General features: G+C 48.8%; 11 protein-coding genes across 11 annotated transcripts; 7 read left to right on the forward strand and 4 right to left on the reverse strand.

The window, feature by feature from the left end:
* Nucleotides 1–428: 428 nt before the first annotated feature.
* Nucleotides 429–896, forward strand: N7479_009359 (type II 3-dehydroquinate dehydratase; the record flags this gene model as incomplete). Its single annotated transcript, XM_057257052.1, has 1 exon — nucleotides 429–896. The coding sequence occupies one exon, from the start codon at nucleotides 429–431 to the stop codon at nucleotides 894–896; it is 468 nt and encodes a 155-aa protein (XP_057104510.1).
* Nucleotides 897–1,432: 536 nt separating this feature from the next.
* Nucleotides 1,433–1,826, forward strand: N7479_009360 (uncharacterized protein; the record flags this gene model as incomplete). The annotated part of the gene is made up of 2 exons (XM_057257053.1): nucleotides 1,433–1,440; nucleotides 1,571–1,826. The coding sequence occupies 2 exons, from the start codon at nucleotides 1,433–1,435 to the stop codon at nucleotides 1,824–1,826; spliced, it is 264 nt and encodes an 87-aa protein (XP_057104511.1).
* A 718-nt stretch (nucleotides 1,827–2,544) lies between these two features.
* Nucleotides 2,545–5,374, reverse strand: N7479_009361 (putative C6 transcription factor QutA; the record flags this gene model as incomplete). Its single annotated transcript, XM_057257054.1, has 2 exons — nucleotides 2,545–2,740; nucleotides 2,796–5,374. 2 exons carry the CDS (start codon nucleotides 5,372–5,374, stop codon nucleotides 2,545–2,547), a joined length of 2,775 nt encoding a protein of 924 aa, XP_057104512.1.
* A 714-nt stretch (nucleotides 5,375–6,088) lies between these two features.
* N7479_009362 (putative quinate pathway repressor protein QutR) lies at nucleotides 6,089–8,872 on the forward strand (the record flags this gene model as incomplete). The annotated part of the gene is made up of 2 exons (XM_057257055.1): nucleotides 6,089–8,551; nucleotides 8,618–8,872. The coding sequence occupies 2 exons, from the start codon at nucleotides 6,089–6,091 to the stop codon at nucleotides 8,870–8,872; spliced, it is 2,718 nt and encodes a 905-aa protein (XP_057104513.1).
* A 1,382-nt stretch (nucleotides 8,873–10,254) lies between these two features.
* Nucleotides 10,255–11,584, forward strand: N7479_009363 (inositol monophosphatase family protein; the record flags this gene model as incomplete). The annotated part of the gene is made up of 6 exons (XM_057257056.1): nucleotides 10,255–10,441; nucleotides 10,502–10,553; nucleotides 10,611–10,699; nucleotides 10,792–11,227; nucleotides 11,290–11,421; nucleotides 11,476–11,584. 6 exons carry the CDS (start codon nucleotides 10,255–10,257, stop codon nucleotides 11,582–11,584), a joined length of 1,005 nt encoding a protein of 334 aa, XP_057104514.1.
* A 214-nt stretch (nucleotides 11,585–11,798) lies between these two features.
* On the reverse strand, nucleotides 11,799–12,854 carry N7479_009364 (shikimate dehydrogenase family protein; the record flags this gene model as incomplete). The annotated part of the gene is made up of 1 exon (XM_057257057.1): nucleotides 11,799–12,854. The coding sequence occupies one exon, from the start codon at nucleotides 12,852–12,854 to the stop codon at nucleotides 11,799–11,801; it is 1,056 nt and encodes a 351-aa protein (XP_057104515.1).
* Nucleotides 12,855–13,380: 526 nt separating this feature from the next.
* On the forward strand, nucleotides 13,381–14,284 carry N7479_009365 (aminoglycoside phosphotransferase family protein; the record flags this gene model as incomplete). Its single annotated transcript, XM_057257058.1, has 2 exons — nucleotides 13,381–13,776; nucleotides 13,832–14,284. The coding sequence occupies 2 exons, from the start codon at nucleotides 13,381–13,383 to the stop codon at nucleotides 14,282–14,284; spliced, it is 849 nt and encodes a 282-aa protein (XP_057104516.1).
* Nucleotides 14,285–15,631: 1,347 nt separating this feature from the next.
* On the forward strand, nucleotides 15,632–17,488 carry N7479_009366 (sugar porter family MFS transporter; the record flags this gene model as incomplete). The annotated part of the gene is made up of 4 exons (XM_057257059.1): nucleotides 15,632–16,168; nucleotides 16,230–16,634; nucleotides 16,692–17,000; nucleotides 17,105–17,488. The coding sequence occupies 4 exons, from the start codon at nucleotides 15,632–15,634 to the stop codon at nucleotides 17,486–17,488; spliced, it is 1,635 nt and encodes a 544-aa protein (XP_057104517.1).
* A 325-nt stretch (nucleotides 17,489–17,813) lies between these two features.
* N7479_009367 (Gfo/Idh/MocA family protein) lies at nucleotides 17,814–18,926 on the reverse strand (the record flags this gene model as incomplete). Its single annotated transcript, XM_057257060.1, has 1 exon — nucleotides 17,814–18,926. The coding sequence occupies one exon, from the start codon at nucleotides 18,924–18,926 to the stop codon at nucleotides 17,814–17,816; it is 1,113 nt and encodes a 370-aa protein (XP_057104518.1).
* A 676-nt stretch (nucleotides 18,927–19,602) lies between these two features.
* On the forward strand, nucleotides 19,603–20,688 carry N7479_009368 (sugar phosphate isomerase/epimerase family protein; the record flags this gene model as incomplete). The annotated part of the gene is made up of 1 exon (XM_057257061.1): nucleotides 19,603–20,688. One exon carries the CDS (start codon nucleotides 19,603–19,605, stop codon nucleotides 20,686–20,688), a length of 1,086 nt encoding a protein of 361 aa, XP_057104519.1.
* Nucleotides 20,689–20,950: 262 nt separating this feature from the next.
* Nucleotides 20,951–21,713, reverse strand: N7479_009369 (FKBP-type peptidyl-prolyl cis-trans isomerase; the record flags this gene model as incomplete). The annotated part of the gene is made up of 6 exons (XM_057257062.1): nucleotides 20,951–20,990; nucleotides 21,041–21,079; nucleotides 21,173–21,193; nucleotides 21,253–21,313; nucleotides 21,432–21,502; nucleotides 21,580–21,713. 6 exons carry the CDS (start codon nucleotides 21,711–21,713, stop codon nucleotides 20,951–20,953), a joined length of 366 nt encoding a protein of 121 aa, XP_057104520.1.
* Nucleotides 21,714–22,205: the final 492 nt, after the last annotated feature.

Raw genomic sequence — 22,205 nt, forward strand, 5'->3', positions numbered from 1 at the left:
TACTGGGTTTATGAGAAGCGATTCAGTTTCCCCCTCGAGTCAAAAGATTCGGTCAACTAATATTTGAAAGAAAATTATAATCGATTTTGCCTGGGCAGCTACACTCGAAAGAGGTATATATTTGACCAACGCTATTGTTCCTATATGGATAAGTACTCGATGAGATCATCGGAAAATGGTTACAATTCCATCCAATGAAACAACAGGCAAATGGTCGACGTCCCCACAAAATCTACGGCAAAGCGCTCTGCCGGGCCAGGCAAAATGCGGAGAGAACACCAAAGGAGAAGAGTATAACAAGACTATATCCGACGTGCAATTATTAGACGCTTACAATTCAATCTCATCTCTCAATATTCAGCCATCCGATTCCACTTCACAAACCACTTTCGAATCCCCCAACTCCGCTGATACCAGAACAACCCAAAATGGGCAAATCCATTCTCCTAATCAACGGCCCCAACCTGAACCTTCTGGGCACACGCGAGCCGCACATCTACGGACACACAACACTCTCCGATGTAGAATTAAACAGCCGCGAGGTTGCTGCTAGCCATGGTGCCGTACTCGAGTCCTTCCAGTCAAACCACGAAGGCGCAATCGTGGACCGTATCCAGGCGGCGCGTGGCAAGGTCGACGGTATCATCATCAACCCGGGTGCGTACACGCATACCTCCGTTGCGATCCGTGATGCCTTGCTCGGAGTCGCTATTCCATTTATTGAGCTCCATGTGAGCAATGTCCATGCGCGCGAGCCCTGGAGACATCACTCGTACTTCAGTGATAAGGCTGCGGGGATTATTGTTGGTCTTGGGGTTTATGGGTATAAGGTTGCTGTTGAGCATGTTTGTGTTAATTTCGAGGAGAAGGAGAAGGAGCCTAAGGCTGCATTGTGATTGTGTTGGGAATTCTTTTGTGATGGCATGCTTCATACGAACACGAGTATCGCCAACTACTACTGATGCATTGAAGCATTATGTACTTGCTTACATGCAGTTTTTCAGACCTCTCTTTGCCAATTTAAGTTTCCTTTCGGCTTTCAGATCTTGGTTCCTTTTTTCCAGTGAAGCTATTTAGAAAGCTTCATGGTAGTAGGTAGATCACCATCCCCACACTCCCTATTTTGCCTCATCTAGTGCTCATTTGTTTTGCATCTTGATGACCAATCTGCATTTCAATGTACTTTTCTATAAAAATGTATAGCACATACCACCCATTGAGAATATTGGAAGGTCAAGTAGACTTTCCATAATCTGCTCCAAACGCGACATAGTGAAAGGCAATATAGTGGTTTGATTGTTTGCCCGACATGTCTGTACCATTCCTTGTTTTCACTCCTCTTACTCTTCTTCTGCTACTCCCTTTTTTGGATCGCATCTGTCGCCAAACCTCCACAATATATTCCACGATCTACCTATCGACAATCTTCACGATGCCGCCGTAAGTTACCTCGAGGGATATCAGCATGGGAAGCAGTTGGCGCTAACATTTCTTGCTAGAATAAATGCGGACAACGCTTTTGCAGGTCCACTGAGACCGCGGGACCGTGTTCCCCCTAACTCAAGTCCAGAATAAGCCGAAATCCTATCTCTTTCATCAAGTCCGAGCAAGCCCACCTAAATCATGAGATCTTTCTCGCTCGTGGCGCTGAACGATATCTGGAAGCCAGCTTCGACATTCTGGAATTCACTCTTACCGCGATTAACGAGGAAACCCGCTTAGAGCGTGAGCTTTACCTCGTCAGTAGTGTTAAACAATACCTACAAGACAATACCATCACTCTGGAAGCCAATTTTGGCTCCACAAAAGAGGAAACAAGCCAGTAGCATGAGGTCACCTTCCCCTATGGTGCCGAAGGATAGATACGAGATAATGCCACTATCTTAACGGCTACGATTACCACCATGGACGAGTAAATCCAAGAGTTGACTGAGCGTATGGATAGAATTGAGGAAGGTCTCAGCTCCCTCGGCAACACCATTTTTGAGTACCTGGAGCAGGAAGAGCCTGTCAAGTGAAGATGAGATCGATCTAATTTCAATCAGGGAAAAAAAGTTATCTTGGGTTGGGAATTCAACTATTTCAACTCATTCTGCTTATTCGCTAGCTTTAAGTTTGATTACTGGCCCTGAAGGGTGTTGAGGTATTGCGGCTATCTACAATCACTACTCAGCCGTCAGAATTTCCACCTACTTTTCGTAAGAGAATAGATAATTTGGGAGATGAATTCTTAGATTATCTACATAGTAATCTCATATTCGTCATGGGATTTATATTGTACCACCAGTTGCTTGGCCTGTAATAGCTTTGTGTATTGTGGCGATGTGCCGTGCATTAACACATACATACATGCACAGAAAATAGTTGGGACTCCGCTTTGAGGTTTCTAATGTGAGAACTGAATATGCAATCCAGGGACTAGATGTATAGCTCTTGCTCTTCATGACCCAGATGGGTAGCGGACTAGAGGCTAACGAGGCCGGCCAGCGGCGATAGGGTATCCCCACGACATTCGGATCATTGGAATAGAGATCCGACAGGACATCATCGCTTGGGGGTTCCTGACATGGCAAGAGGCTGGGACTCTCGTCGCATATCAGAGGGAGTGCCATTATTGGGTAGCTGCTGGGTCTGTGCTAGCAAGAAAGGCTCGATCTGACCAGAGAACGAGTAGAGCTCAGGAATACCCGCATCAGAGACAAAACCTAGGTTTTGCATGAATTCTGGTTGATTGTCGGCTCTATAGGGGATTAAAGTCAGTTACCGTGCAAAGAAGACAGGAGATGAATGCTTACTTTTCTGCACCATCCAAGGACGCCAGCTCGTCAAATAATGCATCGAGATCAGGAGCAATCCGCTGCCTCCGTGGACGTGAATAGCCATCCATATCAAGAAAGCTGCCACCTATATTGAGTGATGTGTCGTGATATGCCGTTGGATGGTATTGTGCACTTTGATGATATGATGGCGAAAGCGCGGTGAGCATCCCGGTACTATTATGGGATTTGCTAGGTGCTGATGTAGGATGGGGATTTCCATTGTTAAGAGGGCCATCCAAGTGATCTTGTTGTGGAGGATTTTCAGAAGCGCCCCCAACGGATGTTAGAGATGACGGCGTGTGAAGAAGAGATATGTCTTCGATATGTTGTGTGGTTCTGAGCCAAGGCGTGGGGAGAAATGGGTTTTCAGGGGCAACCGCGGAATGTGTATTATTTTGGGGTGAATGTGTCGCATGTGTGGCATGAAAGAGATGTGAGGGTGTGGGTATTGGGAACGATGACGGGATCGTTATATCTCTACCGTTAGAGGTATCAATATGCTGTGAAACCATAGGAGAAGTATCCAAGAGCTGAGGTCTGTGGGATACATTTTGACTAGCAGTTTGTTGGTCTGGCATAGTCCACAACATAGAAAGCTGGGAGGAAAGATTCTGGACGTTGTTTCGCAACCCCATATCAAGATCTGACGGGAGGTCTCCGGAAATAGATCGCGGAAGGCCAAATCGAAGGATGAGACCAAAGGTTGGTGCAGTGGCCGAAAAGCTGTATGTCTCCATGTAGGCCTGGAGCAATTGCAAAAGCCTTTTCGAGCTTTCTGTAGCACGATTTTTGTGAGGCGGTTCGGGTATGTTCTGATCATATTCACGGATGGCAATTTGAGAGCTGAGAGCAATGACAACACTTTCATATGTCATCTCTAAGATGAAAATATGCGGGGAAGCCAGTCTCACAGGGCGATTTTGTAGATCGACACGATAGCTCTTTGGCAATGCTGTTACCCAGCGCTGTAATTGCAACTCCAGTTGCTCCAGCTGGGATCGAGATATAGTCGGGTCGTGCTTGCAACAGCATAGATCATTCAAAATGGATACCACGCTGACGAGGCGGTTAAATGTGCTCAACGCATGAAGAGGACCTCGCTGCATAGATGCTCGTGAGGACTGGGCGGGGCGTAGCCCAGTTTGATCTTCCCAAGGGTGCCATTCCTCGAGACCATCCTCGCTGATAGAGCCTACCCTGGCCAGGTCTGCCTTTCGAAGCGATGGGCATTGCGAAATTGATTCAGCAATTAGGGTCTCGAGAACAAAGCAACCCAAAAACACATGTTTTGCTCGACCAAGGTGCTTTTCATCAGCCGTAGTTCTCGATGATGATGAATATGGAGTTTGATTGAGACCTAGTATATGCGCGATGCGAACAGCCTGACCAACAAGCATCCAGGAGCCAGTTGATTCTTGCTGTCCGAATTTGACTAAACCCAGGATCAACAGTGCTTGCACGTGCCCGATTTCGTGTGGGCCACTCTCAGGTGGAATGAATTGTCGGGCAGTAATATACATTTGTGATGGGGTCATTTGATCACTAGGTTGCTCTTCCACGTGGTTGGAGGCCGAGATAGAAGCGTACTGGAGGGATGCGAGAGTGAGAACAGCCCACAAGGCCGCGTGCTCTCCAGACCCGGGGGTTGAACTCGATGAATATACATTGCCTTCAGTATATTGAAAAGCGGTGCGGAGTATGTCGTGCTTTTCGAGCACAGGGAACCAACACTGCGTGTAGGAGAAATACACATCAAATAGGGGCCATGCGTTATAGGGGAGTTGGAGAGGGGTTTTCATGGAGAGCGATGGAGGATAACCAGGATTCGGTGGGAAAGCGGAAGACGAGTATCCGTCGTCTGGTGTAATTGTTTGAATACCGCAGTCTGTAGTCGGGCGTGGTCCTGTAACTTTCCTAGGAGAGACCCCGACTGCTGTGCGAGTCGGCGATACTCCTGGTAATGGGGTTTCACGAGTTTCCATGCCTTCCGGGATCTGCCATTCCTGTGCTTCAGCGGAAGAAAGAATGCCTTCAACATCTAAAGTTGTCTCTTCCTCGCTATATGTCTGAAGATTTCGCTCCCTTTCCTCCTCCGGCTGCTCCAGTACTATCAGAATGCGTTCAATGTCTCTGAGTACTGTGCTATTTTTGAAGGAAGCCAGCAATGCATCAGACCCCTCCGTTTCCTTGCCCATTGTAGCCAGGTGGCTTGGAAGATTGATTGATCGCATCAAAGCTCGCATGACATCTTCACTGCCTTGGATCCTTTGGAATACCAGCCCCCAAAGTAACTCCAGCGATCGAATGTAGCCTGTGGGCAGGCCTCGCTTCTTTGGATTGGCCTTATAGGTACAGGGTCGGCAGAGCGATGCACAAGTCGAGCACACTGGCTGTATTCCATCGCATTTGTCCTTTTTCGATCGGCAGCTATCGCAGGCCCGTGAGACTCGCTGACGCTTTGGTTCCCCCGTTGCCTTCCCATCATCTTCTAGGTCGGTCCATCGTCGTTTGGATTTGCTGCTAGCGCCGGTGGATTGCCGCTGTTCAACGCTCATGGTGATTGATTTGCGATCCACTTAGAAGACTCGGGCGCATGTTCTCCAAAGTGATATGCGTTGAATCTTTTGCCGACAGGCGACTACACGGACAGTGGGCGACTACGCCATAAAAGGTAGCCCCACTCACTGGGGTGTAATAGGATTTTTGAGGAGCGATATAGGGACCGAAGTGCGACGTTGAGGGAGATGCAGCACAAGCCAAGTTTGTTGCCAACAGGATTCTTCCGGGGAAGGTTGGATACCTGGCTAGCGGTGAGCCACTCACTGTCTCGCAAAAGGTAATCGCGTATGTACTGAGCCTTAGGTCATGAGATTGAAGTTGATTTTCGAGTAAACTAGCGGCGCAATTCGGACTAGGCCACTGGAATTTGGATAATTTCCCCGAGCCGTTTTGCACGTTCGTATCTGAGCGCAAGTCCCCCGCGGGGAAGAGGAAAACCGAATGTCCCCGGGTGAGTGCTCGTCCGCCTTATGTAATGGTAACGTATGGCCTCCAGACCGGCGCGATTTTGACGAGTATTTTGGTCCCCGCAAAACTTCAGAAAACCCGCTTACCAAATTGGTTCGTTCTCTCCACATCTCCGGATCCTCCACACACGTGTATCTCAAGACCTTGCCGCAGCCTTCCATCCCACCTTTCCGTCAGTGGTAATGGGCCCTCGACCACCCTGCTCCTGATCATATTCCCGCACGTGGGATCCTCCATGCATCATGTCCATGTTGGTACGCCCGCCGAAGCGCAAGCTCCACGAGGTCGAAACTTTAGGCGATGGGCCTCGAAAGTACAGCTCAGGCGTCGTGCCTTCTCCCAATGTCCACCTTCTATCCCGACCCACTTCTCGTCGATCGAGTGAACATAGAGAAACATTTGAAGATTCGCGTCCATCGTCGTGGAGAGAATTGCACTCGAACCGCGGATCCCCAGTACTGTTTGAACATGAACATCTTCGGACACCACGCACCTTCAGCCCGAATGCATCAGTCGTGTTGATCGGAATCCGTGGTACAGGAAAGTCAAGTCTGGCGGTCATCCTTGCGGCAACATCCGGACGACGATTGATCGATGCAGACCGCTACTTTCACCAGAGTGTGGGATGCTCCCGTGCTGTATTCAAAAAGGAAAATGATGGACCCGTCTACAGGCAACAAGAAGCCTTGGTCTTTGAGTCGATGCTGGCAGACAACCAAGAGGGTTGTGTGATTGCGTGTGGAGCTGGATCGATGGAACGCAACGGCCAAAGACTTCTTAGGGAATTTGCGCAGACACATCCGGTTATCCACGTTATTCGCGACCCAGAGAGCATCCAGTCGTATCTCAAAGTTTGGGATACGCAAAAGGTGCGACATTTCCTAGAATTGTCAGGCCCGATATATCGAGGGTGTTCGAATCTCGAGTTTTTCAATCTATCAGAGGCTAGGAGTGATGATATGTACAATGATAGCGACCATTCATCACCAGCGCACAGAACCGAACCTAGATCCCATACTCCCACCCCGTTTTTAACGTTGAAACGAGTTCAGCGGGACTTTCTCCGCTTCATTGCCTTCATCACAGGGGATATTGCAGAACTTAACAGCCAACATGCATCTTTCCCACTGTCACTGTTGCCCGTGGAATCCCGAATGTACACATCTGCAGTGTCAGTGCCATTCTCCAAGGTCTGTGAGAAGGATATGGATATTGAGCAGCTGGAATTCACTGCTGATGCCTTTGAATTGGCAGTTGATGTAACAGACTCTTCTTGTCAGTCAGGCCTCAACTCAAGTCTTGCGGATAGTATCAGCCAGGCAGTAGCAGTCATTCGTCGCAACATCATTGTGCCGCTGATCTATCATGTGGAAAGCTATACCATCAACTCCGCGGGATCTTCATCTCCTAACAAAGTTCCCGTGAGATCTACAGATGAAACCTACTTAAACCTCGTCCGACATGGCTTACGGCTCTCCCCTGGTTTCCTTACAGTAGACCTCACCCGGGATGACAATATCATTTCCCAGATCATCTCTGAAAGTGGGCGAACTAGGATCATTGGCCACTTCGAAGCCTTCCATCCTCTGCCGGGGGGCTGGGATGGTGATGAGTATATGAAACTTTATGAGCGGGCCAAGAGCCTAGGATGCGATATAGTCCGAATGTGCCAACCAGCCGAGACACCTGAAGATAATCTTGCAGTGCAACGATTTCGCCATCGCATCCAAAGCCTGCCTGTTGCTGGTCTTTCTCTGATCGCCTATAACACCGGCCCTCTCGGCCGCATGTCTCGCTGCTTCAACCCTATCCTCTCTCCAGTCACACATCCATCCTTAGAAGTGGAACTTCCAACTCATCTACGATCGTGTATCACAGCCCGGGAAGCACAGAAGGCGCTTTATAGCTCATTCGCCTTGGATCCGATGCAATTTTTTGTTTTTGGCGCCAATACAACATATAGTATGTCGCCCGCGATGCACAACACTGCTTTCAAAATCTGCGGTTTACCGCACAAATACTCGATTTGCCAATCACCAACTTTACGAGGGTTAAATGACCTTGTGGAAAATCAATATTTCGGTGGATCAAGTGTCAGTCTTCCGTACAAAACAGAGTGTATCCCTCTGCTCCACTCCATGTCTACGCATGCCCGAGCCATCGGCGCCATCAATACCCTCATCCCAATCCGCAATCTCGATGACCTGGACGACACACGTCTTCAGGAATCTTCCGTCTTTCTTCAAAAGAGCCGTGCCGGCCCTATCAAGGGCCTTCATGGTGATAACACCGATTGGATCGGAATTTGCAATTGTATTCGCCGCGGTTTGTCCCCGGCAAATGCGATACGCTCGTCATCAGCAGGTCTTGTCATCGGATCTGGCGGGATGGCCCGCGCTGCAATTTACTCTATGATCCATCTTGGTGTGCAAAATATCTTCATCTACAACCGTACACTCGCCAATGCAGAGAGACTAGCCCACCACTATAACCGGCAAGATCTCCATTCAAAAGAGGCTAGAGGGTCTGGTCGTCCCACAGTTCGTATTATCGCTTCATTATCCGACCCCTGGCCTGCAGACTTCAAACAGCCGACCATTGTCGTCTCGGGAATTCCGGCTCATAGCATTGGCGGCGAGCCAGCACCAAACTTCCACATCCCATCACAATGGCTAGGGAGCCCGACAGGTGGCGTTGTTGTTGATGTAAGTTTACATTTACCTCTTATACCAACCCGAATGCGAGATTTCATTCCTAACCAATTTCTCTAGCTGGCATACAAGCCCCTCAATACCCCTCTCATGAAACAGATACGAGCCCTATCTCATCGCGGTTGGGTAGCTCTGGATGGTCTTGATGTTCTGCCGGAGCAGGGTTTCGCTCAGTTCGAATTGTTCACCGGCCGCCGCGCTCCCCGGCGCGTTATGCGGAGCATTGTGCTCCAAGAGTACAAAGACGATGAAGAAACTAGTGACCGTGAATCGATACAAGAGAGGTTACAGCAGATGGACGGACAACCGACTTGAATATCGCCAGCTGCTCCCATGAATGATGATCAACTGTAGCAAGCGGTGACGCTACCCAAACTGTGCCATGACAACCTCAAATTATAATGAAGATGTCGAGGCTTTGCCGTCGCATCTGCATTTATCCGACGATGAAATGAGGGACAGATGAGTGCAGCCAATACGAAGTTTGGTAGGATGCCTCTGGTCCAATCAATCTCAATGGAGACAAGCGGATTCTTAACTCTTTAGGCTCAGTGTAATAGCGAGTCAAAGGCAAGTTGGCGGCACACCCGCACCAGATGTTCAAAATATGCGTGTATTCACTGCCTTTTCATGTATTAAATCAGCAGAACGCGCAACTTTATGCCGTAAATACGGATTTCTGAGACGCCACGACGCACGAAGTTTATGATTCCTACTATATTTGTCAACCAGAAACAGATCTTTCGTCCCAAATCTAGTCTACAATAAAAAGTTGAGATCACCACACTCAAATTGCTATACAGTAAGGGGAATCAATACCCTGATTCATTTAACATGAAGTCCTAACCAGATAGTGGATAGATGGTCAAAAGGTGGCGAGAGTGTGAACTACAAAAGGGAGAAATAGTCTTGAGCAATATCTGCTCATGAATTTTTGGATTTCGTTGCATGGATTTCATACCCCAAATTCTGGATCAGCAAGGCCTATTTTACGCTTGCGGAGACTGTAGATACCAAAAGTTCTCATCTCCAACTCCGCCTTATTCCTGGATTGAGCTATGTAAACTTGGTCAATTTCACGGATATAGCCTGTAACAACGAGGTGAATCAAGTCCACGACATTCTGCATCCCCCTTTATCGCATGCTCGCCCATCTCTCGTCGGACATACTTGCAGCCCTTTTTTCTCCGAGAGATGGTGTAGAAAAGATTGTCCATCCGCTGCTGGCCACCGGGTCGTGTCCATTTCGTGTCTCACAGAAAGTTGTTCTTCCTGTTCCAACACAGGGCAGCCGGGATGAGTGGGATCACACATGATATTTCCGAAATGAAGGACTCCGTGCGAAAGAATATAGTTGGGCTGCAGAAGTTGATATCCCTTCATGCATGCGTGCATATCCGGGCGATATAAGCAAGCATATTGAGCACTAATTCATGCATATTGCCCCTTACAGTATATACTTAGCTTTCTTATTGAAGATATAGCAATATATGTTCGAATCTATAAATTCTACTAAAGTGGAGAAACATCTCGATAAGCAACTCCCGGGGCCGGTTATTGGCGGTTATTTCGACCTCCAATTTTCACCGGGTGACTCAAGGAGCTAAACATTTACCCTTCAACCTTGAAATCTTTCCTTACATTAGCGATTTTCATACACCTCTTGTGCCCTCATATTCCCGTTAACCTATTACACAATGGCTACCGGACCCTTCTCCCAAGATGAGCTGGATGAAATATACGCTTTCGCAGTAGACTTGGGCCGCAAAGCAGGCAAGATGCTCATGGAGCGTGTCGACCAGCGTATCTCAGGCGCCAATGGCTCCTCTAGCGCCTTCGAAGAGAAGGAAAGCGCAGTAGATATTGTGACACAGACTGACGAAGGTAAGATGACACAGCTGCTAAAGAATATCGGACATTGTCGCTAAAAATCCTACTTGGCAGACGTCGAAGTATTCATCCGGAGTGCCCTGGAGGCCAGATACCCATCTCACAAGTTAGTGCTTCTGTCGTAGCCCAGTGGCAAAAAAAGCTAAAACAAAAAAACTCCTAGATTCCTCGGTGAGGAGGCATATGCCAAAGGCCAGTCGCGCGACTACCTCATTGATGAGCAACCTACATGGTGCATCGACCCATTAGATGGTAAATCAGGACATCCAACACCGTGACTGACTGTCCACGGTTCCAAACCGGCATCGTAAGACTCTCAACTAATATACCCCACCCCCTCCTAGGAACGGTAAACTACACGCATATCTTCCCCATGTTCTGCGTCTCAATCGGCTTCATCGTGCAACACAAGCCAATAATTGGTGTAGTCTATGCCCCATTCACAGATCAGCTCTGGTCTTCTTGCACTGGGCGCGGAGCCTGGCTAAACGAGACTCGTCGCCTTCCACTTATCCACAACCCAATTCCACCTATGCCCGCCAATGCGCCTTCACAGTGTATCTTTTCTTGCGAGTGGGGTAAAGACCGTCGCGATATTCCAGATGGAAATATGCATCGCAAGATTGAGAGCTTTGTTAATATGGCCGCAGAGGTGGGTAGTCGGAATGGGAGAGGTGGTATGGTGCATGGTGTGCGCAGTTTGGGCAGTGCGACGCTTGATCTGGCGTACGTTGCCATGGGGTCTTTTGACATTTGGTGGGAGGGAGGTTGCTGGGAGTGGTAAGTTTTGGCTTGTTTTCCCTTTCGTATGTCTTGAATAGTCAGGGTGCTGACTATGATAGGGATATCGCTGCTGGTGCCGCTATTCTTTTGGAGGCCGGTGGACTTATGACTACTGCTAATCCCCCAGAGAATGTGGATACGGCGCCGATCGAGGATGTCCGACTCGGCAGCAGATTATATTTGGCTATTAGGTGAGTCCGGGCTTTCCTCCTTGTGTTGGATCTTGCTAATAAATGAAATTTTAGACCTGCTGGTCCATCTGCCACCGAGACAGGCCGTGAAACACAGGAGCGGACAGTGCGGGAAGTCTGGCGCCGAGTCCGTAACCTAGAATACTCACGGCCCGGCGCGTGAATGGCTTCAAAGCGGGTTGAACTGGGTTTATTCTATATAGACGTCTGGCGAGATATATGTATTTAGATATTGGCCTTATGGTAGGTAGAATAAGGTGATATGTATTCCAAAATTGGAGACGCTATCTATATATACGTAGACAATGATACTTACAACTACTTTGCGCTCTATACAATGATTAAAAGAAAATCAAAATATGGTCATTAGAAAGAAATCACAGGCTGGACTTCGCAGATGCCCGTTCCGCAATGGTCTTGGAAACAAGATCCTTAACCTCCTGCACAAGGCCAGGGGTGCCAATGACATCCTTTCCAGTCCAAAGACGGGCCTGCTCGAGACCCTGCCAGATCAGAGCCTCAGAGCCGAGGATGACCTTCCACCCACCGGCAGAAGCCAGATGAGCGATCTCGGTCCAGGGCGTGGGGTGGTAGCACATCTCCAGGATGACACCCTCCTGTTTCTCCGCATTGGCAACAGTACCCAAGAAAGCCTGGATGATAGCGCGAGAGCGCAGCTCCTCAGGAGACTTTGGTGGGTAGTTGGGGATACCGGAGACGATAGCCGCGGGAGATTCAAGAGAGGCAGCCTCGGAAGGGTCGGTGACCGGAATAAGAGGAGCCTGAGCATTGGGGTCAGGGTTACGGCGACGATCTTCTTCGAGGATGTCGGCGACTTCGGCGGCGTCGCGGTTGACGATGTAGATGCGACTAGAGCCGAGCCAGCGGCGCATAACGTATATAGCAGTGCGGGCAGTGCCGCCGCCACCGATGATAAGCGCGGGCCGGCCGCGGAAACGTGATGGGTCAGGGGCGTTCTGTGTGAGGGCTTCCCGGATGCCGTCGCAGTCGGTGTTGGTGCCGACGTACTGGCGTTGACCGGTTGTCGGGTCGTCGCGTAGGAAGATGGTGTTGCAGGCACCCGCTTGGCGGGCATGCTCGGTGAGATCGTCTAGGTGTGGCATAATTGCGACCTTGTGAGGCATCGTTACGGACGAGCCGACGAACTTGGGATTCGACTTGATCGATGCCAGATATTTCTCAATCGGTGGCGACCGTGTGTAGGGGGGAGGGTATGTCTCCGATGAGCCAGTCACACTGGATAGAGGTATTTGGGTCCAATTGAGACCGAGCGCATTGTAGACTGTCTGATGTAGAGGTGGGGATAGAGAGTTCAGAAGAGGGTGGCCGTACAGATAGGCGACGCCATCGCGGTTGGAGGGGATGGCGATGGGCTCTTCTGGCGGTGTTTGATCAATTTGTGTGACAGACATAGTGAATTGTGTGTATTTGTCTGCTGGGATATGCAAATCTCAAAGAGGGGGGCCTACAATGTTATAAGATGAAATTCGAAATTCAGGCGGAAAATACTTAGCCTCACTATACGTGCGATGTACAATGGATATTTCCTCTGCCGGGTGGGGTTTCCTTTTTCCAGAGTAGTTGCCGCCGCTTTTATTTCAGTCCATCAGACCTTAGACGGGAAACCTTGAACCGAGGCATCTATTGTATACATACCCTGGTTTTTATACGCATGCTCATAATTATGCTTGAGCATCCTAAGCTGAAGCAGTAGAATGAAGCAAGGGGGCTTCCAAGACTTTCATCGCTTATTAAATCTAGCTTACACTACATCCATCGTATCCTGCCCGGGCGGCTGCCTCTATGTTGACCGCTAGATTAAGCTGTTGTCGTCGACATTATTGCTCCATGTCGGGTTCAAAAATTTGAGAGAAGGAACAGCTTAGTACCTTGAGTTTCATTCATCGTATTCGGCTCATGACTTGTTATTCTTCAATTATGAATCCATACATAACGGACCCAAACCAAATTCCCCCTTCTGACCTATATGCGGACTTGCCGCTTTACGGTCGGTATTCTCCCAAACCGGATGACTTTCGCATTGATATGAAATATGTCAACTCTCAGTCCCCAAACTCATTACAATATTGGGCTTCAGTACTTGATCTTTGCAACGAATCTGTGAGAATCTACCCGGGCGAGGAGGCGGGTGGTCGCGACGTGTTCGCTGTTGGGAGCATCATTATCAAGTCGAGCCATCTGCATATGCAAGAGAGTGCAGATTATTCAGAGATTGGATACTTATATGCTGATGTTAATGAAGTCCAAGCTATTACTATCGCGAAGAACGTCCTAAAACACGTTAAAGTGCCTGACATTTACTTTAGCGGCAAGGTACTTGTTCCCATATCGCTATTTGGTCTTTTATCTATCACTTACACTCTGTTAGATCAATGGTCACCAGGTGTTAGTCCAGGAAAGACTCCCAGGTGTTGCATTGACCGTTGCATGGCCGTATCTATCGCAAGTTCAAAAAGAGTCCTTCAGACAACAAGCGCAGGCGATACTTCGACAGCTGCACTCCATTAAGCCTGCAGATATATGCCAAACCCGCTCCTACATCGTGGCTGATCCTGGAATTCTCACCAATGGCCGTATCCAACCCCTAGAATACGATATTCTGTTCTCGGATACCAATACCGACCCAGACATGAGCTTCATGCACAACGACTTTATCGAGTCCAACTGTATAGTTAATAATGACAAGATCGTGGGGCTCATTGATTGGGAAATGGCTGGCTTCTTTGGCTGGAACACAGCTCGGGAGGTCCATCGTACGGCTAGACCGAATGATAAGTCATGTTGGCAAGATCTCTATGAGCAAGATGCCCCTAAGTCTTAGGCCAGTCTTAGGCGGTGGTCCTCTCTGTCAACTGTAATATCCAAGAAATCATGCTGAGAAGTGTTTTATTAGAGGAATTGCGTAAATGTAGGGGTAACTAGTGGGATTTGCGACGAGCTGTCGGGCGGAGAAACATTTTGCTCTTCCACCACCCATCCCACTGCCCTCAACCAAAGTCATTGTCTGTGTTGCTAGAAGAAATGATTCTGTCTATATTATATATTTGTTGATTTATTCAACTTCCAAATTTCATGAGATTACTATTGGCTTAACTGCAAATCTGATGCTTCGTTATTGTTGACTCTGCGCTACTACATAACATCTGCCGGGCTGAATGCTTTCCCACTCCAATCACCCACACCCCACGGGCAACTTGCTTTAGCACGCAGGAAACTCTACAGAAGCTAAATAGGAGAGTGTGTAGAACACCGCGAATGATGATTGGAGAATAGATACCCCCTAGTGCCTATACAGACTGCCCTTAATGGATACTTGCACGGCCGCGCATCTCCTAACCTCCCCGGGGAAAGGCTTTCCCCCCGCCACCCATCTCAGCAATCGATCATTGGCCGTTTCCTCGCTTGCCTATTCATGGATCCATTTCAGTTTATCCAATCATACTAATTGCCTTTCGTTATTTCACACTAAAGGGCTGGATCGTGCACTACATTGCCTCTGGGGTACCCCAGAGAGATCGAGCTGACATGCACGTTGTCGCGGGTTACTGGAGACCCGCCGGGGAAGTCCCCACTCTCTTCGACATCGGACCTCCACACTCGAACATCTTAAGCGAATAATCTCTCCGTCTGTAGACTTGGCTATAGTCCAGCAAAATTTGCATATCCCTCTGAGTCACTTTCTTCGTAGGGAAAGCCACATTGGAGTTGCCAAGAGGCGACAAAGGCAATTTACTCTCATACTCTCAAAACTTGGAATATTCGTTTTGCCGCGCCTTGGCCTTCACTTTTGCAAGGAATTTTGATATCCTGCGCTATACTTTTCTCCGCCCTGAGATCTCCACGATTTCTTCCCCCTTTCTCAACCCCAGATTTTCTCCTCTCTTTCTTCAAGGGCAAATCGACAGCCCGGGACTGGAGTCTATTTAGATCTTGTCTACCCTCGCTAGTCTGTTCTAGAAAAAGTGGCGTGGACTTTCTTTTGGGTTTCCTCTCCTCTTTTCTCCCTTGCACCTGCACCTGCATCTCACCCATACCTTCATACGTGGTGATCGTTCTTCTTAGGACGTACATCCTCCTGCCTCTCTGCATCAAGCATTGGGGATCAAGATCATCTGGTCACAGACGCTCTTGCAATCCTTCTTTCGTTCTTATATATTAAACCGCCACCATGTCTATCCTCAAGGTTGTTGAGGATCGGCCAACGCCTAGTGCGGTCTACAACTGGAGAGTCTATCTTCTGGCAGCGGTGGCCTCTTGCACATCCTGCATGATTGGCTACGATAGTGCTTTCATCGGCACTACGCTCTCGCTTGACTCCTTCAAGAGCGAGTTCGGCTTCAACGAGATGTCTGATTCTACCAGGAACCTGATTAGTGCCAATATCGTCTCCTGCTACCAGGCTGGTGCCTTCTTCGGTGCTTTCTTCGCCTATCCGATCGGCCACTTTTGGGGCCGTAAGATTGGCCTGTTGGCCTCTGGCTTGATTTTCACTCTTGGTGCTGGTCTGATGCTTGGTGTCACTGGTGATCGAGGACTTGGCCTCCTTTACGGTGGCCGAGTTCTCGCTGGTCTTGGTGTCGGAGCAGGTTCTAATATCACCCCAATCTACATCTCTGAATTGTCTCCTCCTGCCATTCGTGGTAGGTTGGTTGGTGTTTATGAGCTGGGCTGGCAGGTTGGTGGTCTTGTAGGATTCTGGATCAATGTGAGTTTTGCTTTTCGTATGTGTCCGACTTGGCTTGTGGGTACTAATACAATATCAATAGTTCGGTGTCGACGAGACCATGGAACCTAGCCACAAGCAATGGCTCATTCCCTTTGCTGTTCAGTTGATTCCTTCTGGCCTCTTGCTCATTGGTTGTTACTTCCTCCGGGAATCGCCTCGTTGGCTCTTCGGACGCGGTCGCCGCGAGGATGCTATCAAGAATCTCTGCTGGATTCGTCAGCTGCCCGAGGACGATATCTATATGATCGAGGAGATTGGTGCCATTGACCAGGCCCTGGAGGAACAGCGCCGTAGCATTGGCGTTGGTTTCTGGAAACCCTTCCAGGCGGCTGGAACCAACAAGAAGGTCATGTGGCGTCTGTTCCTCGGCAGCGCGCTGTTCTTCTGGCAGAATGGATCTGGCATCAATGCCATCAATTATTACAGCCCAACTGTCTTCAAATCAGTAAGTCGCTGATTTATTGATGTGGCCGTTGATGAATGAGGCTAACGATTCTTCTAGATTGGTGTTAGGGGTACCAACACAAGTCTATTCACCACTGGAATCTTCGGTGTAGTGAAGACTGTGGTGACTTTCGTTTGGCTGCTTTGGCTGATTGATCAGGTCGGTCGCCGTAATCTGTTGTTGATTGGTGCAGCAGGTGGTTCGGCCTGCCTGTGGGTTGTCGGCGCGTATATCAAAATCGCCAAGCCAGAAAACAACACGAGTGAGACCTTAAGCGGCGGTGGCATCGCAGCCATGTTCTTCTTCTACCTGTGGACGGTCTTCTATACCCCAACTTGGAACGGTACCCCATGGGTTCTCAACTCAGTAAGTATCCCCAGACACCACAAACATCTAAGGCATTGAACCATTGGTCCAGTACCTATGTAGTCAATTTCACAAGCTTGAAACAATGCTAACGACATCGACAGGAAATGTTCGACCCTAACATGCGTTCCCTGGCACAAGCCTGCGCTGCTGCCTCCAATTGGCTCTGGAACTTCCTCGTCTCGCGCTTCACCCCGCAGATGTTCACAGCCATGGGATACGGTGTATACTTCTTCTTCGCATCAATGATGATCATTTCCATCGTCTTCGTGTTCTTCCTCGTTCCCGAAACCAAGGGTATTCCTCTTGAGAGCATGGATCAGCTATTCGATATCAAGCCCGTGCGGCATGCTCATGGAAAGATGGTTGCCCAGCTGCGTGAGAACGAAGAGCAATTCCGCCAGGACGTCGAGGCTGCCGGCATTGATGTGGGCAAGGTGCGCCCAGAGCAAATCGAGGATACTGCGGCTCAGCCAAAGTTCGCTTGAAACATGCGGCGGTAAATCTTTTCCATGCTGATGTCCTTTGCGGCGTTGGTATACAACTTGTTGTGATTTTGTTTGATAAACGAAGCGCCAGGTTTGCTGAAATGATTGCGGATTGCACATCTTGCGATCTTTGTGTACTAGAGCTGCCTGGTTTATATACACTGCGCTGAACGAGTGTAAAGAAGCAACTGGCTCAATGCATATATACCCCTTCGTGTCTTTTTATTTGCCCGTTTTGTGGCCATCTTCGACATATCGTAAGAAAATAAATGAAGACACCTGCCTCATAGATCACTATATCTAGTAAAATCATATCAGTATGTAGCTAGTTGCTCGACTTCGCCAACAAGTCAACATCAATATCTATAGGTTGAGCCGACCGCATAGCCTTCTGAACAGCCTCACAAACAATCAAAGCACGCAAACCTTCCTCAGCAGTACAACTAGGAACAGCCTCCCCATTGATAACATCAACAAAATGGGCGAGCTGTAGATCAAAAGATGCTTTATCATCTGGAAGCGGAATCTGTTCAACAGTGAGCGGGGAATTCCAGCTCTTCTCGGGGCTAGCATCATAACTCCAGCGGGTTAGGTCCGGCACACTAAGTGAAGCATCCGAGCCAAAGATGCGATAGAAGTCCGAGTCACCACCAGTCGTCGAGCGCGGGATGAGCGGGTTCTCACCGGTGCCAGTCTCGAAGTTATGCGGTGACGGCGTCGCGTCGCAAACCAGGAATGTGCCAACAACACCCGATGCAAAACGCAACGTCAGAGCGGCGCCTTCGTCGGCATTGTGTGGTGGGCTGGGTCGCTGCGGCAGTGTACGCTCTGCGGTCACACGCACAATAGGCCCGAAGAAGTGGTGCATGAGGTCGATGTCGTGGACAAGGTTGATGGGGATGACGCCGCCTCCGCGCTCGTTCGATGCGCGCCAGTCTGTTGGCGGGGCGAAGTATGGATCCGGCTTAAACAAGGTCCACAGACCGTTGATAGCGATGGGGCGGCCAAGAGATCCAGAATCTAGGACAGCCTTTGTTGCTCGTACGTAGGGATTGAAGCGGCGGTGGTGGCCGACTAGGAGCTTGAGGTGGGCGTGCTCTGGAGCTTGGGCGAACTCTAGTAGGGAACGGCCGGTCTCTAGGGTGTCGCTTACAGGCTTTTCAAGGAGGACGTGGACACCGCCTGTGAGGAGCGCCTTTGCAACCGAGACGTGCGTGTGGTTTGGTGTGCAGACGATTGCTGCATCCGGGCGGTGGGGAGATGCAAGTAGTGAGGCCACAGAGTGGTAGTAATTGGTTTTGAGACTGGATGCAATTGCTTCGCCTGTGGGCATTGGGTCAACGAGAGCAATTAGCTCTGTTGACGGGTTTGAGATTACGGATTGTGCGTGACGAGGGCCAATGAGGCCTGCGCCGATAATGGCAACTTTGACGGACATGCTGGTGGTTGAGGGTTCAAAAACGAAGTTTGGTTCTGAAAGAATTGAATTAATTCAATACTTAATTAATGTTGCAACTTGCAGAGCTTAAGCGAAGATTCAATCTGGTGGCTTTCATGTCCCTTTTAGTTGCGGAAAGTGCCCTGGACTCTGAGTAGCATCGACGATTCGGCGCCGGTTCTCCGGCCATGTTCAGACCCGTACGGAAAAGATCATGCCGGTTTTCTGCGGAATTTTCATTTGTAATGACAGGAAAAGCATTTCTAATGAGGAGCCAAACTCCACGATTGAGTTGGAATAGTACTAGGGTGGTCGTAGAGAGGAAGTGGGACTGGCGGGAAAGCGAAAAGGGGGAAGCGTTTACCCGGTCATGTGACATGTCTCTATCAGGTTCTGCCTCGTCATCAAGACACGAATCACAGTAGACCAGGGAAAACGTTCAATCATAAAGGGCAGTGTAGGGGATAACGTTTTGTCGCAATTGTTTTGGTATATTTCCTTTTGATAACTTAGAAATCCCCTAATATCGTTGGTTGTCCGCCTTAAAAGACATTTTTGCTTCCTGAATATCTCTCCGCTTGAAAACTTTAGTTAAAAAAAGAAGCCTGCGCTCAAGTCACCTTTGATTTTTATGATATCGACATAGAAAAGAAGCGCCTATTCAAATAATCCCAAAATGGCTTTCAACCGCCCCGGCATCGCTTCAATGTCGCTTGGTCGGCCCTGGGTACACGATCTACCCGGCAAGTTGATGCAAGCCGCAGCCTATGGCTTCGAGGGCATTGAACTCTTCTTCGACGACCTAGATTGTTATGCACAGCGGGTATTCGGCGGTGATCACCACGAAGCCGCTCGGTCAACACGGCGGATGTGCAAGCGCCTGGGCTTAACAATTATCTGTCTGCAACCATTTTCCTTCTATGAGGGACTCATCGACCGCGCCGAGTCAGACCGGCTCATCAATGAGAAGCTCCCCAAATGGTTCACCCTGGCACGGGCGCTGGGCACAGACATGATCCAAGTTCCGTCGAACTTCCTGGGTCCAGACCCGAAGACTGGTGCTGCTCGCACCACTGGTGACCGCACTGTGATTGTTCGTGATCTTCAGCGCCTGGCTGACTTGGGCGCCGGCGCGGGGTTCCGGTTTGTTTACGAGGCTCTCTGCTGGGGTGATCATATTGATACCTGGGAGGCCTCGTGGGAAGTGGTCCGCGATGTCAACCGTCGCAACTTTGGTCTCTGTCTTGACTCCTTCAATATTGCCGGTCGTGTATATGCCGACCCTGCTGCACCCTCAGGTCGCACACCCAATGCGGCTGAAGACTTGGCTGCTTCGTTGCAACGTCTGCGCACTGCCAACATCGATCCGGCCAAGATTTTCTATGTCCAGCTTGTTGACGGTGAACGTCTTTCTGCCCCGCTGGATGAAAACCATCCTTTCCATGTTGCTGGACAGCCTGTCCGCATGAATTGGTCCCGCAACGCCCGTCTATTTCCCCTTGAGGAGTCTCGTGGTGGCTATCTGCCAATTGTGGATATCGCTCGCGTCTTCTTTGAGGATATCGGTTTCCGCGGCTGGGTTTCTCTTGAACTCTTTAGCCGAACTCTCGGCGAGACCGACCCGTTTGTTCCTGCCGACCATGCTGGTCGCGGTATTGAGTCATATAACAAAATGGCTCGTATCTTGAACTGGGATGAATCTGCTGAAAACATCTCGGTGCCAATCCAAGCGCCCGAGTTACCTGTTCAACACCGCCTCTAGGTGGTCAGTCTTCATTCTTCTTCTTTCCTCTTGTTTTGTATGGCATATTGCATTTGTAAATACCTCTCTCTATTAACGACTTTTGACGATTTTTATTGCTTGACATACTGTGTGTGGGTATACTACCTTCCAACATTCTACAATCAATCCAATACAAATAAAGATTAAATTGCACCGTGAAGAAGTGACAAAGTTAGCAAGGTCGTAGCGGGTATATCTGATAATGTTAGGCTTAACTGATCTGCTTAATTCAATTGCTTATTTAGGCGCTCTTGTTGTTGATCTTAAGGAGCTCAACCTCGCTGCGAAATAGTTAGTTTCCCGATATCGTTACTTATTTGCAGGAACTTACAAAATCAGAGTAGAACCTGCAGGAATTTTGCCAGCCGCCCTGTGTAAAAGAAGAATGTTAGAACACTTTCAGTTGACGGGTGTCATGGCGTGTATAGTAGTAGTCGCCTATATGTCTAGTGTGTTCACTTACTTGTCACCGTAGCCGTAGTCCCTAGGAAATGAAGTTAGTATTGGTTCAACTTTGTTTTGTTAGACATGGATTTTACTTACGGAGTAATGGTCAGGGTTGCCTTCTCTCCCAGGGTCATCTGCATGACACCCTCGTCCCAACCTAATCAAACGAAGAGTATTAGTATTCAATTTCGAAACTGGCGTGGCAAGGTATTCCATTGTTGCAAATATGGATTTCATTGAGATACCACCAAAAAAAAAAACAGAGGATAGGATACCTTTGATGACCTGTCCGACACCGATCTGAACATTGAAAGGGCCACGGCCAGGGGTTCTGGAGCTATCAAATCTATTGTCATAGATAGTCAATATTTTAAATACTCAAATCATAAGCTCAATGGCTCTAGGGTATGGCAGTCAGCTTACTGCTTGCCCTGGAAGCCCTTGTTGGATTTCTTGGCATCGTAGAGCCATCCCGTGTAGTGGATAGAGACAGTATCGCCCACAGCAGGCGAGCCAGAGCCGGTACCGCGAGTAATAATCTTTCTTTCGACGCCCATATTGAATTTTTGTAAATGTTAAGGCAAAAAAGGTAAGAGATGAAAGAAGAAGTGAGGTTCGAGGGGCCAACGCTGATTCGTATTTTTTCTGCAAGTGGGGTGGAAGGCGGGAGCGGCGAGAGCCTATGATCTCCAATATCATGTACAAGGATGCTTTGATTTCAAGAAAATCTCAAATTTTACTATTCATGCCGAATAAATCTCCATGGATTACTTACAGTATAAGCCGTTTGATCTCTATCTGATGACTTAGAGTAGCTTGGCTTCAACATAACGTCCAACTCCACTCGAAGAGCCTGAGGGACTTTGAAAAAGCGGTAGTAGCCTCGTTCTGCGATCTATCATTGTCCATCTGATCGAGGACTGGGCTCCTTGGAGGGAAGCTATCTTAAACAGCTTTAAAAAAAAAGAAGTCTGAGACCATACAACAGCGAGACCATACAACAGGCATGTATAATGTTTTGGTACTAAAAAGATAACGTATCGCATTCC

This window comes from Penicillium vulpinum (genome assembly GCF_028829585.1).
Source record: "Penicillium vulpinum strain IBT 29486 chromosome Unknown utg000004l_segment0_segment0, whole genome shotgun sequence".
NCBI classification, from domain to species: Eukaryota; Fungi; Ascomycota; class Eurotiomycetes; order Eurotiales; family Aspergillaceae; genus Penicillium; species Penicillium vulpinum.